At 41.0% G+C, this 12,227-nt stretch overlaps 1 protein-coding gene across 1 annotated transcript in view; it reads left to right on the forward strand.

Annotated features, from left to right (window-relative positions):
* WNT2 (Wnt family member 2) overlaps positions 1-11,683 on the forward strand; it is a 157,785-nt gene extending 146,102 nt beyond the window's left edge. The window contains exon 5 of the mRNA XM_077265008.1: positions 11,190-11,683. Coding sequence (XP_077121123.1) covers positions 11,190-11,419 — 230 coding nt within the window. The 3' untranslated portion in view covers positions 11,420-11,683. The remainder of the gene's footprint in view (positions 1-11,189) is intronic.
* Positions 11,684-12,227: the final 544 nt, after the last annotated feature.

Here is a 12,227-nt window from a genome sequence, read left to right on the forward strand (position 1 = left end):
TGTTACTTATTCTAATGGCACACAATTTATTAACTCAGCAGAATCCCCAGATAGATCTAAAATGTCACCTTTCCAAACACCTTTCATAAACTGCCGTAATATTTTTCACATTGAAAGCTCTTAACACTTTTGCAATTTTTCCAATATAAATCATTTTGCAATATTCATCAGGTGTTGAATCTAAAGCAAATGTAATGATGTGAACGAAGAACGTTTTACGGACACCGACCTCATCCCCAATGCTTAGACTTGCCAATATTTTCATATCCTTCATTTGCTCGCAGAGTTTAAGATGAAATCTTCCATCATTTTACCTTTTTAGAACGATGAGTCATTTTATGACCAAGTCTGTTTGTGGTAATTGATGTCTAGCAGATTGCTTCGCCACAGAACGTCCTTCCCCGGGGAAAAGTAGAAGGGAGGGCAGCCATACCAGTTTTGTATGAAGCACTGAATAACGCATAACATAAAAGTGTCAACAATTATTATTACCTATTAGACATCTGCAAGGATATCCTTCACCGTGCAGCAATGTAATGTTATATGCAGGCTATAGGTGCTTTATAAGTGCTAAGTCCCCATGTCTTAAACAGTATTATGTGTCCAGCAGCTTCAGGGAACATCGTACTTGTAGGATTACTAAGCACAGGCCTCTATAGATCTGAAGAATGTGTACATATAACCCTTAAAAGCAATATTTATTCATATCGAAATTTAAAAATCACCAAGAAAAAACCTGTGCAAGGTAGTGAAAAACATAAAGTGTGACTGATGTTCAGCAATATGAACCATTCAGACAAAGATGACATGTTGATCCTAATGTACAAATAGTGCACATATATAGAATATGCTGACAAGGCCAGGTATCTATCTCATGCAGAATAGGGGTACAACAATATGATTATGGATAATCAAGTTATATCCCAGGTCATAACACAAGACCCTAGGATTTCCTGCAGGCTGTTCTTGCCTAGCAGTGGAGGTTGGCACCCTAAATATATGAGATTTGGTGCCCGCGCGCCATGGCGGTTCTCCCTTAGTCACCTTATATGTCCCTGCTTACCCATCTGATAATTGGGAACATCTAATCTAGACAACATAGGTACTAATCTCTAGGGGGAGCTTAAGGCAAGATATCACAACGAAATATTAATGAATTATTGTTATAGTCACTTGTTAGAAATGATTGCCTCTATGCCTCTGTCTCAACTCGTTTCTCCATATATAGGTTCATCAGGAGGCCTGGTTTCAAATTCATTGGAGGTGGAAATTGATAGTGCAGAGTCATAAGCCAACACCAAAATGGTCTTATGACTACTACCAATTTCTCCTCTGATGGGTGCCAATCTCCGCTGCTAGACAGGAACTTGACTATCCATAACCATATTGTTGTATCCCTATTCTGCATGAAATAGATACTTAGCCTTGTCAGCATATTCTATCAAATCTACAGGCAAAAAGGAGGCGATATGTACATTATTTGTAATTGGGATCAACAAGTCATCTTTGTCTGAATGGTTCATATTGCTGGACATCAGTCAGACTTTGTTTTTTACTACCTTGCACAGGGTTTTTATTGATTTATATATTTTGCTATAAATATTGCTTTTAAGGCTAGTATGTACACTTTCTAAATACGCCCTTATAGATACCTATAATTTATGCAACTATGTTTTTCTATAGATATGAAGTATAGTCATTTACTGGCTCGTTTGCCTGCAGTGCAATAGCAATGATTTTGACTGCCACTTAATGTTTCTTGCCAAGGCTATACATGTATACTTTAATTTTCTGTGACAGAGCAAGTAACGCAGATGCATATTAAAATCTATCTTTATAGAATTATATCGGTATTTACCATGATTTATTCCACAATTTACATGTGCATTATAAATGGGTCAGAAAAATAGAGGGATGACCAGAGCAGGGGCACATAGTGCATTTTGCTGCCTTTGACCAGTTTAGTACTATATCACACAACATATTTCAATATGGTTACAATGCCCCACAAATTGACACTGGCGTGATCTGCAAATATGTGATACCACAATAGCGTGGCCTTACTTATTTCTGTATCGTCATACAATAGTCACGACAGTTCTCTCTGAAAGAACATTTGTTTTAGCTATTCAGCTTTCTTCAGTGGTCCAAAATCTCAATTAGGATTTACATTACCCTAATAATCATAAACCGGCTGTAACAGTGTTCTTGCTGTACGGTGTGGGTTCATATTCTACCATGGAGCCACATAGCTCTGCATAGGAGCAATAGGCACAAAGTGATGTATTTTTAATGGTGTGTGCCCTTCTGGGACATGTATACCACATTGACAACGTATTCCATAAATGCTTGATAGATGCATGAGCCATTAAGACAAGCTTCTATCTTGAGATGGGTCCTGCTGCCAAGAATGGAAAGGTGGTCTCCATACTTTTATTTTGGTGTTACAAAAATTGTAGAGCATACTTGATTTGCAATTTTTAGTGTGAGTCACTGGCCACATAACAGCATGTAATGAGGCTCCATTATCGAGATACATGCAGATCCCAATAAAGACCCAAATGCATCGGACATCGATGGCATATCCCATTAATATGTCAGGAATGTCCCACAAAAGAACATTCCCTTTAAAGGGAATCTGTCAGTAGGATCTACCCTCCTAAACCATCTATATAGCAGGTCATTGAAAGTTGAATAAAATGATACATTGATATCTGTTATCTGATGTCTTATTCCAGAGAAATGCACATTTGCATTCATATGTAAATGAGCTGTTAAGCTCTATGGGTGGGACACAGATCTCCAGGAAAATCTGCTTACAGAATTTTAAATGCTACCAGTGTAAGACATGTAACTCAGAAGAGCAGACTGTCAGTCATTACATGTCTCACACTGGGAATTTAAAATAAGTTATGTAGGCAGATTTTTAGGGAGAACTGTGTCTCACCCATAGATCTTAACAGCTAATTTTGTTTGGAAAAACAAATATTTCTCTGGATTAAGATATCGGATCTCAGATATCAAGGTATCATTTTATTCAATTTTCTATAACCTACATGACCAAATAGATGGCCTAGGAGCATTGATCCTAATGACAGATTCCCTTTAATCAAGGAATGTAATTTCACTTTACTGTTTTACAAGCAATGGAGCAATAAAAATGGTTGTGAAGGTGATCATAAATTGTGCTGCTCAATAACTGTGTCCTACGATAATGTCTAAATAACACGACTGTGCAATCAGCAGGGGAACAATGCTCTTTAGTACATGGCCAGCGTATCTACTGCAGGACTTTAGGTAACTTTTTTATGTTGCCCTCTAGATTGCAAATTATAAAAACCGCTTGCCCCGTACCAGTTGCTCCTTTTGTTATTTCTCTTATCGAGTCCTAACCAGACAAACATTCCTACTAGAATAAAAATAAATTGGATATGTATTAAATTTACATAGGACATTGGAGTATGGTAACATTCGGGCGAGGCAAACTGCACCCCTTGAGATGAGCTTTGCTATTATACCTTTGCTAACTTCTTTGTCTGGCCTTGATTTGCAGCATAACAAGTTCCTTATGCTATGTAACAAATGGAGTGGTTAATCAGTTTTATATGTTCTCTGCTATGTAAATCTGACAAATAAATGTTCTTTTATCACCTTCAAGTAGAAATGAGATTCAGCATTGTGTTGGCCATAATCAGAACTGAGAGAAGCGCATGTTCTAGATTTACTGATGATGGATGAATGATACCTGGTTGATAACTAAAAAGAGCAAAGTATCAAGTATCAGCATCTTCGCATCTTCTCAGACAAATATTACGGTTTCAAGACGGCTTACTACAAAATGTGCAACCAATTATAGCTATAGTCGATTTCTGCATTGTTACGTGTTGCCAAAAAGATAGAGTGCTGGTAAGGTGAAGAAAGCGTTATTCGGTAGAAGTAACTTGTATACGCTTCATATCTCGGAGATATCGTAAAGGCTGAACCACTTGATATTGATACAATCCTGCCCTTGTCACAATTGAAGAATCCATTTTGAGACCAAATTGTTTGTTTTCCGTCACTGAAAAATAGAACAGGTACACAGATAGTACTGTGCAAATGAATTAGGCAGCTGTGGAAAAAGTGCTGCAAAGTAAGAATGCTTTAAAAAACAGAAGTGTTAATTGTTACTTTTTAACAATTAAGGTGAGACCTGTCAGCAGAATTTTACTCTCCAAACTATTTAGAAAGAGGAAAATAAGTATTTGATACACTGCCGATTTTGCAAGTTTTCCCACGTACAAAGAATGGAGAAGACTGTAATTTTTATAGTAGGTACACTTCAATTGTGAGACAGAATCTTTAAAAAAAATCCAGAAAATCACATTGTATGATTTTTACATAATTAATTTGCATTTTATTGTATGAAATAAGTATGTGATACAATAGAAAAACAGAACTTAATATTTGGTTCAGAAACCTTTGTTTGCAATTACAGAGGTCAGATGTTTCTTGTAGTTCTTGACCAAGTTTGCACACACTGCAGCAGGGATTTTGTCCCATCCCTCCATACAGATCTACTTTAGATCTTTCAGGTTTCGTGCAACATTGAGTTGCAGCTCCCTCCAAAGATTTTCTTTTGGGTTCAGGTCTGGAGACTGGCTAGGCCATTTCAGGAACTTGAAATGCTTCTTACAAAGCCACTCCCTAGTTGACCTGGCTGTGTGTTTCAGGTCATTATCATGCTGGAAGACCATGCCACGACCCATTTTCAATGCTGTTACTAAGAGGAGGTAGTTAACCAAAATCTTTCAATACATTACCCCATCCATCCTCCCGTCAATACGGTACAGTTGTCCTGTCCCTTTTGTGAAAGAGCACCCAAAATTATGATATTTCCCCCACCATGATTCAGTTGGGACAGTGCTCTTGGAGTTGTACTCATCCTTCTTCTTCCTAAAACTTGGCGAGTGGAGTCGATACCAAAAAGTTCTATCTTGGTCTATTTGACAACATGACCTTCTCCTATGCATCCTCTGGTTCATCCAGATGGTCATTGGAGAACATCAAATGGACCTGAACATGTGCTGGCATGAGCAGGGAGACCTTATGTGCCATGCAGGATTTTAATCCATGATGGCGTAGTGTGTTACTAACTGTGGTCCCAGTTCTCTTCAGGTCATTGACCAGGTCCTCCCATGTAGTTCTGGGATGATTCCTGACCTTTCTCAGAATCATCATTGCCAACGAAGCAAGATCTTGCATGGAGCACCAGACTGAAGAAAATTGACAGTCATCTTGTGTTTCTTCCATTTTCTAATTGCTCCAACAGTTGTTGCCTTTTCACCAAGCTGCGTGACTGCTGTCTTGTAGCCCATGCCAGTCTTGTGCAGGTCTACAATTTTTGTGCCTGGTGTGCTTAGACAGCTCTTTGGTCTTTGCCACAGTGGAGAGGTTGGAGTGTGATTGTGTGGACTGGAATATTTTATACAGGTAATGAGTTCAAACAGGTTCAATTAAAACATGTAATAAGTGCAGAGTAGGAGGGCTTGTTAAAGAAAAAAAAATAGATCTGTGAGTCAGAATTCTTGCTGGTTGGTAGGTGATCAAGTACTTATTTCATGCAATAAAATGCAATATAATTATTTACAATTCATAAAATATGAGTTTGTTTTTTTTTAGATTCTGTCTCTCACAGTTGAAGTGTACCTGCGATAAAAATTACAGACCTCTCCATTCTTTGTAGGAGGGAAAACTTGCGTAATGGGCAGTGCATCAAATACTTATTTTCCCCACTGTATATAGGCATAGAGCGCTTTCAAAGAGAAGTTCAGCAATACCTTTACATGATCAGTCCATTCCTACAATACTGAGAAAGAAGTGTTTGAACGGATATGCAATTGAGGCTGAAGGACTATGGTAGATCATGAAGCCTCTGTTACTCTTTCCCCACACAGCATCACCTTCTCCTGCTTGATTGACTGCTCCTTTGCCTGAAGTTACACAAAATAGATGCAACACAGGTTGGGGAATATGGCTGGAGTGATGGAGATTTCAGATCTGCAAATAGTCAAATGAGGCTGAAGGACTATCAATTCAAACACTGATTTCTCAGTAATTAAGGAGGAAATTGGCCATGTAAAGGTATTGCAATAGCTTGAGGTGTTAAATCCTGCTGAATGATTCCCCTTAACAAAATGCAAAGTGAGTGATCACAAAAGAAATCTAAATCAAATGAATATTTGGTGTGACAGCATCAAAATATCAGTTTTTCCAGTTACACTTAGATGTAGTTTATGAAGGAACTTGGCAGGGAGGTTGCTCCAAACGTCTTGGAGAACTGACCACAGATCTTCTGTGGATGTAGGCCAGTGCAAATCCTTGTATTTTCATGTAATCCCAGACAGCCTCAATGAAGTTGTGACTGGGGATCTAGCAGTCATACCATCACATCTTTAGGCGTAATTCAGAAGTCGAGTTTCATCAGTGATTTTCACTAGATTTTGTTCAGAGTTTCATCAGTTTTTTTCACTGATGGAAAAAAATGTTTCTCCACCCTCTATCAGTCAATGAAAATTGGACAGTACATGGATGGCATCTGAATGCAGTCATATTTTTCACTGACCCAAAAACTTTCTTTGCTGATTTTGATCAGAAACTCGGACCAATATCAGGCATGTCTCCGCAATTTTGCAGAGAAAAAGGAAAAAATTTGACATGTAAACAGCCCTATAGTCTGTCATAGTTACCAGTGTGGATAGCACTTGTACGTGAAAAAGTGACATGTGAATAAGCCCTTAGACTGAAGACAGTTCATAGTGACATTGGCGGTGTGCACTGCTGCAGAGCACGTTTGGAACCAATCGGATGCCTCTCTAATAGTGTTGCATGAATAGTCATCTGATTGATAAATATCTGCATCTTGTAACGTGGAGAGACCTGTCAACTATAGCACGGCAGAGATAAGCCAGCTTGGGGCAGCATCAGGCTAGTCAGGTCTCTCCTTATAATCTTCAAACTATGGCCCTGATTCATTAAGACTGTCGATTTTCATGCCAGTATTGATGAGGGAGTAAGGTGGAATGGGAGGCGCCTGATTCATTAAGGCTGGGTTCACACTTGCGTGGCTGGTCTGCTTATGGCTGCGTAGTTCCTTCCTTAAGCTCCACCTACTTCCGCCTGTGTCATCCTGGGTACCCATCTTTAAGGTTATGTGCACACGTTGCGGTTTTTACTGCGGATCCGCAGCAGTTTTCCATGTGGTGTACAGTACTATGTTAACCTATGGAAAATAAAAACCGCTGTGCACATGCTGCGGAAAAAAACGCGCGGAAACGCAGCGGTTTATTTTCCGCAGCATGTCAATTCTTTGTGCGAAATCCGCAGCGATTTTACACCTGCTCCATATTAAAAAACCGCAGGTGTAAAACCGCAGTAGAAACCGCACAAAAACCACAGTAATTCCACAGGAAAAACGGAGTGTTTTTGCCCTGCGGATTTATCAAAATCAGTTCGGAAAAATCCGCACATCAGTCTGCAGCGTGTGCACATAGCCTAACATTGGGTACGCAGGGACGTGCGTTGTATGCGGATGCGGCGCTTTGACGTGCGCGTCGACCGCACAGGAATGCAAAAAGCGTTCCCGTGCTGTCGGCGGGCACGTCAAAATGCCACATCCACATACAACGCATGTCCCTGCATACCCAATGTTAAATATAGGTACACAGGATGCATGCGGAAGTAGGCAGAGCTTAAGGGAGGAACTACGCAGCCATACACAGACCAGCCACGCAAGTGTGAACTTAGCCTAAAGGTACCTTCACACTAAGCGACTTTACAACGATAACGACAGCGATCCGTGACGTTGCAGCGTCCTGGATAGCTATATCGTTGTGTTTGACACGCAGCAGCGATCTGGATCCCGCTGTGAGATCGCTGGTCGTTGCTGAAAGTTCAGAACTTTATTTGGTCGTCAGATCGGCGTGTATCGTCGTGTTTGACAGCAAAAGCAACGATGCCAGCAATGTTTTACAATGGTAACCAGGGTAAATATCGGGTTACTAAGCGCAGGGCCGCGCTTAGTAACCCGATATTTACCCTGGTTACCATTGTAAAAGTAAAAAAAAAACACTACATACTCTCCCTCTGATGTCTGTCACGTCCCCCGGCGTCCGCGCTGCTGCTCAGAGCTTCCTGAAAGCAAAGCACAGCGGTGATGTCACCGCTCTGCTGTTAGGGCCGGGGACTTCGGCATCGTTGGTCGCTGGAGAGCTGTCTGTGTGACAGCTCTCCAGCGACCACACAGCGACGCTGCAGCATTGTCGATATCGCTGCAGCATCGTTTAGTGTGAAGGTACCTTAAGAGACACACGCAAAGCGGCCTGTGACTGGAGTAAGATTTTGAAAAAAAAACGGTGTGGGGGTCCCCTCCATTTTTGACAACCAGCTATGCTAAAGCTAACAACTGGGGGCTGGTATTCTCAGACTGGTAAGGGGCCATTGATATTGACCCCCAGCCTAAAAATAGCAACCCGCAGCTGCCCAGAAAACATGTATTAGATGCGACCGTCCAGGCTGAGAGCCACTGGTGAATGAGCTACTGCGTGCATTTACCACAGTGATCTGCTGTGAAGTCTGAGCTTGAACAGTGGTGACTAGGGTTGAGCGACCTTTAGTTTTTTAGGGTCGAGTCGGGTTTTGTGAAACCCGACTGTCTTAAAAGTCGAGTCGAGTGAAATCGGCCAACCACCGTGAAAAGTCGGGTTTCGGCCGAAACACGAAACCCAATGCAGGAAATTATTATTATTTTTTTTTTCTCTCTCTCTCTCTCTCTCCCCCTCCATCCCAGCACAGAAAATTTCGTATTGCACATTCCAAATCCCTACTGCGCACAAGCGATAACATGACGATAGGCGTTCACTCCCCTAAGACCTATGTCATCACTCTGCCCACGCTCATTCATTGGCTGAAAAAATGGCGCTAAACGCGTCATACGAAACGCGACTTTGGCGCCAAGATCGCGTACCGCATGGCCGACCCCGCACAGGGATCGGGTCGGGTTTCATGAGACGCCGACTTTGCCAAAAGTCGGCGACTTATGAAAATGAACGACCCGTTTCGCTCAACCCTAGTGGTGACCTCAACACTGACTTTTTCCCACGATGGTCACTGCAGTACAGTACCGCTGGGAATGCAGCCTCAGTGATCTGCGGTAACCTCGATGATGTCACCACTGGTCAGCAGCTCATTCACCAATGGTTCTCAACCTGGATGGTTGCATCTTGGCACTGTCGAAATTGAAAACTATCCCCCAGACGTGGATTATGGCGTGGGACAGAACGAAGGGCAGGTGAGGGATATTGTTTTTTTTATTTTTGGTTTATTACAGGAGATGAAAGATTTTTTAAATAAAAATGGAAAACTGTGTTTTGTTTCATTTCTAAGAAAATATTTTATTCTGGAATGTCTTTATTTATAATACAACTATAGGATTAGTAATGGATAGGTAGACACCTCTCCAGTACTAAGCCGTGGGCTTGATGTCACCTGACAATACAAAGGTGACATCAACCGCACAAATATGAACCCCACTTGTCACTGCTACAGGGCAAGTGGGAAAAGCACCCTTTTCTGGGTGGCTGCGAGCTGCTATTTTTTAGGCAGGGGGGGATCAATATCAATTACCAGCCTGAGAATACCAGCCCCCAGCTGTCAGCTTTAGCAAGGATGGTTGTCCAAAATGGGGGTTCTCCACACCAGTTAAAATGATTTAAATATTTTTAAAAAAAAAACAGCGTGGTGACCCCTCTATTCTTGATAACCAGCCTTGCTGAAGCGGACGGTTGCAGCCCCTAGCTGTGAGTTTTGCCTAACTGGTTATGGAGAATACAGGGGAATCCACGCCGGGTTTTTTCATTTATCTACTTATAGCGCAGGCGGAAGGGTGATGAATACTCCCATCAGCCACTTCTGCTGTTACAGTTATCAGCGGCAGCAGGTGTATGTTGATGGGAGTAATACTACCATCAGCCGCTGCCTGCTGTCATTATCACTTGAATATAACTGATCATTCTCTTCTGCTTGCACGGATCGCCGTCAGAGCAGGGGAGAATGATTAGTCGTGTTCAGCACCCGGCAACCTTGCTTACTGTACTGCTGCTTCTGATCCGTGTGCACAACGTTTTGTGGCCTGTGCAGAAGGTAAAAAACTGACATGTCAGCGTGTTTTGCCCACGGACACACGGTTCATGGAAACACACTGACATGTGCACAGACCCATTCACTTGAATGGGTCTACGTGTCAGTGTCTCCGATACGTATGAAAACTATCACATGTACCAGAGACACAGACTTGTGAAAGAGGCCTTAAAAGGTAGTCGGGAGAGGTAGCTGTTAAATAAGTGTTTTGCCGACATAGATCTAATGTGTATGATGACCTTTAGGCTGCATAGTGCCTTGTGTGGGACTTATTACTGTGGTGACCTCAATAAAAAAAAAGTTATGTAGTACATTGCTTCTCAATTATGTCTTTCAAAAATTTACAGGCTTAAACATAATTTTTTTTTTACCACAACAGAAAAATGGATCAGGTGGCTGATTTTTTTTCTTGAGTTTTAAAGGTGGAAAATAAAAATCCATGTTAATATGTTATTTATGGGATGAAGTAGATCCAGTTTCTTCTAGAATCAGGACGATTTTCAAATATTGCATCTTGGGCAGATGGTCATATTATGTGTATTTGTTCCAATGATTGATGATGCAATGCCCGTACCATATGTGCCTCCAATTTTACATAGAATCATTGATGTCATTTGGATTTGTGAAAATAAATGTGAGGGAACATAAAATAAGCATGCACTGAAAAATCTTATTTTTCGGAGACGTTCTCCCCATAAAACATTGGTACTAGGGGAGAGAATATTGGATGCCAAGTAGTGTTGTCCCTCTGATGACAAAATATAAAAATCTAACTAGATTGCCACCCTCAGGGTACTGAGACAAACAAGTCACAAGAAGGCCAATGTGAGCCCATTCACTTGTACTGAGATGTGATGTAGCTGCAACATCGAGTGACTTTAGAACCTGCCACATAAGCAAAATAAAACTTTGTGCCTTGTGTATAGTAAATTTGTGTTAGAATTTTTTCCCCACTATAGAAACGTGTGTACATGTACATTAGCTGCTTTATAACTTCTCTTTTCATGATATAGGTTCAGTTGGAACAACGGGCAGAGTGTGTAACCAGTCATCTCGTGGCATGGACAGCTGCGAGGTTATGTGTTGTGGAAGAGGATATGACACAGCCCGAATTACCAAAATGGTGAAGTGTGAATGTAAGTTTCACTGGTGCTGCGCGGTCCGATGCAAAGACTGTCTAGAAACTGTGGATGTGCACACTTGTAAAGCAGCCAAAGATGCTGGGTGGAACGAGAAAACATAAGGCAATATTCTCCAACACTACTGACGACATTGTGTACAAGAAAACTAAATCTTCCTCACAAGCAGCAAGGATAAAAAGGGGGTTTTATGCTTTATTAAATTATACTAAGTTATGTTGTAAATGAAATGTTGTGGTGCCAGTATTCATGGAGATATATTTGCGTGGTGAAGAGATTTGTACAATTTACAGCAGATCTAAGGGTGTTGTTTGCTTTGTTATCCATTTTGTGTGTGTTAAAGCACAGTACAGTGCCTTGCGAAAGTATTCTGCTCCCTGGAACTTTTCAACCTTTTCCCACATATCATGCTTCAAACAAAGATACCAAATGTAAATTTTTGGTGAAGAATGAACAACAAGTGGGACACAATTGTGAAGTTGAACAAAATCTATTGGTTATTTTAAATTTTTTGGGAAATTCAAAAACTGAAAAGTGGGGAGTGCAATATTATTCGGCCCCTTTACTTTCAGTGCAGCAAACTCACTCCAGTTCATTGTGGATCTCTGAATGATCCAATGTTGTCTTAAATGCCTAATGATGATAAATATAATCCATCTGTGTGTAATCAAGTCTCCGTATAAATGCACCTGCTCAGTGGTAGTCTCAGGGTTCTGTTTGAAGCACAGAGAGCATCATGAAGACCAGGAAACACAACAGGCAGGTCCGTGATACTGTTGTGGAGAAGTTTAAAGCCGGATTTGGATACAAAATGATTTCCAAAACTTTAAACATCCCAAGGAACACTGTGCAAGCGATCATATTGAAATGGAAGGAGTATCATACCACTGCAAATCTACCAAGACCCAGCAG

The sequence above is a fragment of the Ranitomeya variabilis genome, chromosome 5 (assembly GCF_051348905.1).
Source record: "Ranitomeya variabilis isolate aRanVar5 chromosome 5, aRanVar5.hap1, whole genome shotgun sequence".
Lineage (NCBI taxonomy): Eukaryota > Metazoa > Chordata > Amphibia > Anura > Dendrobatidae > Ranitomeya > Ranitomeya variabilis.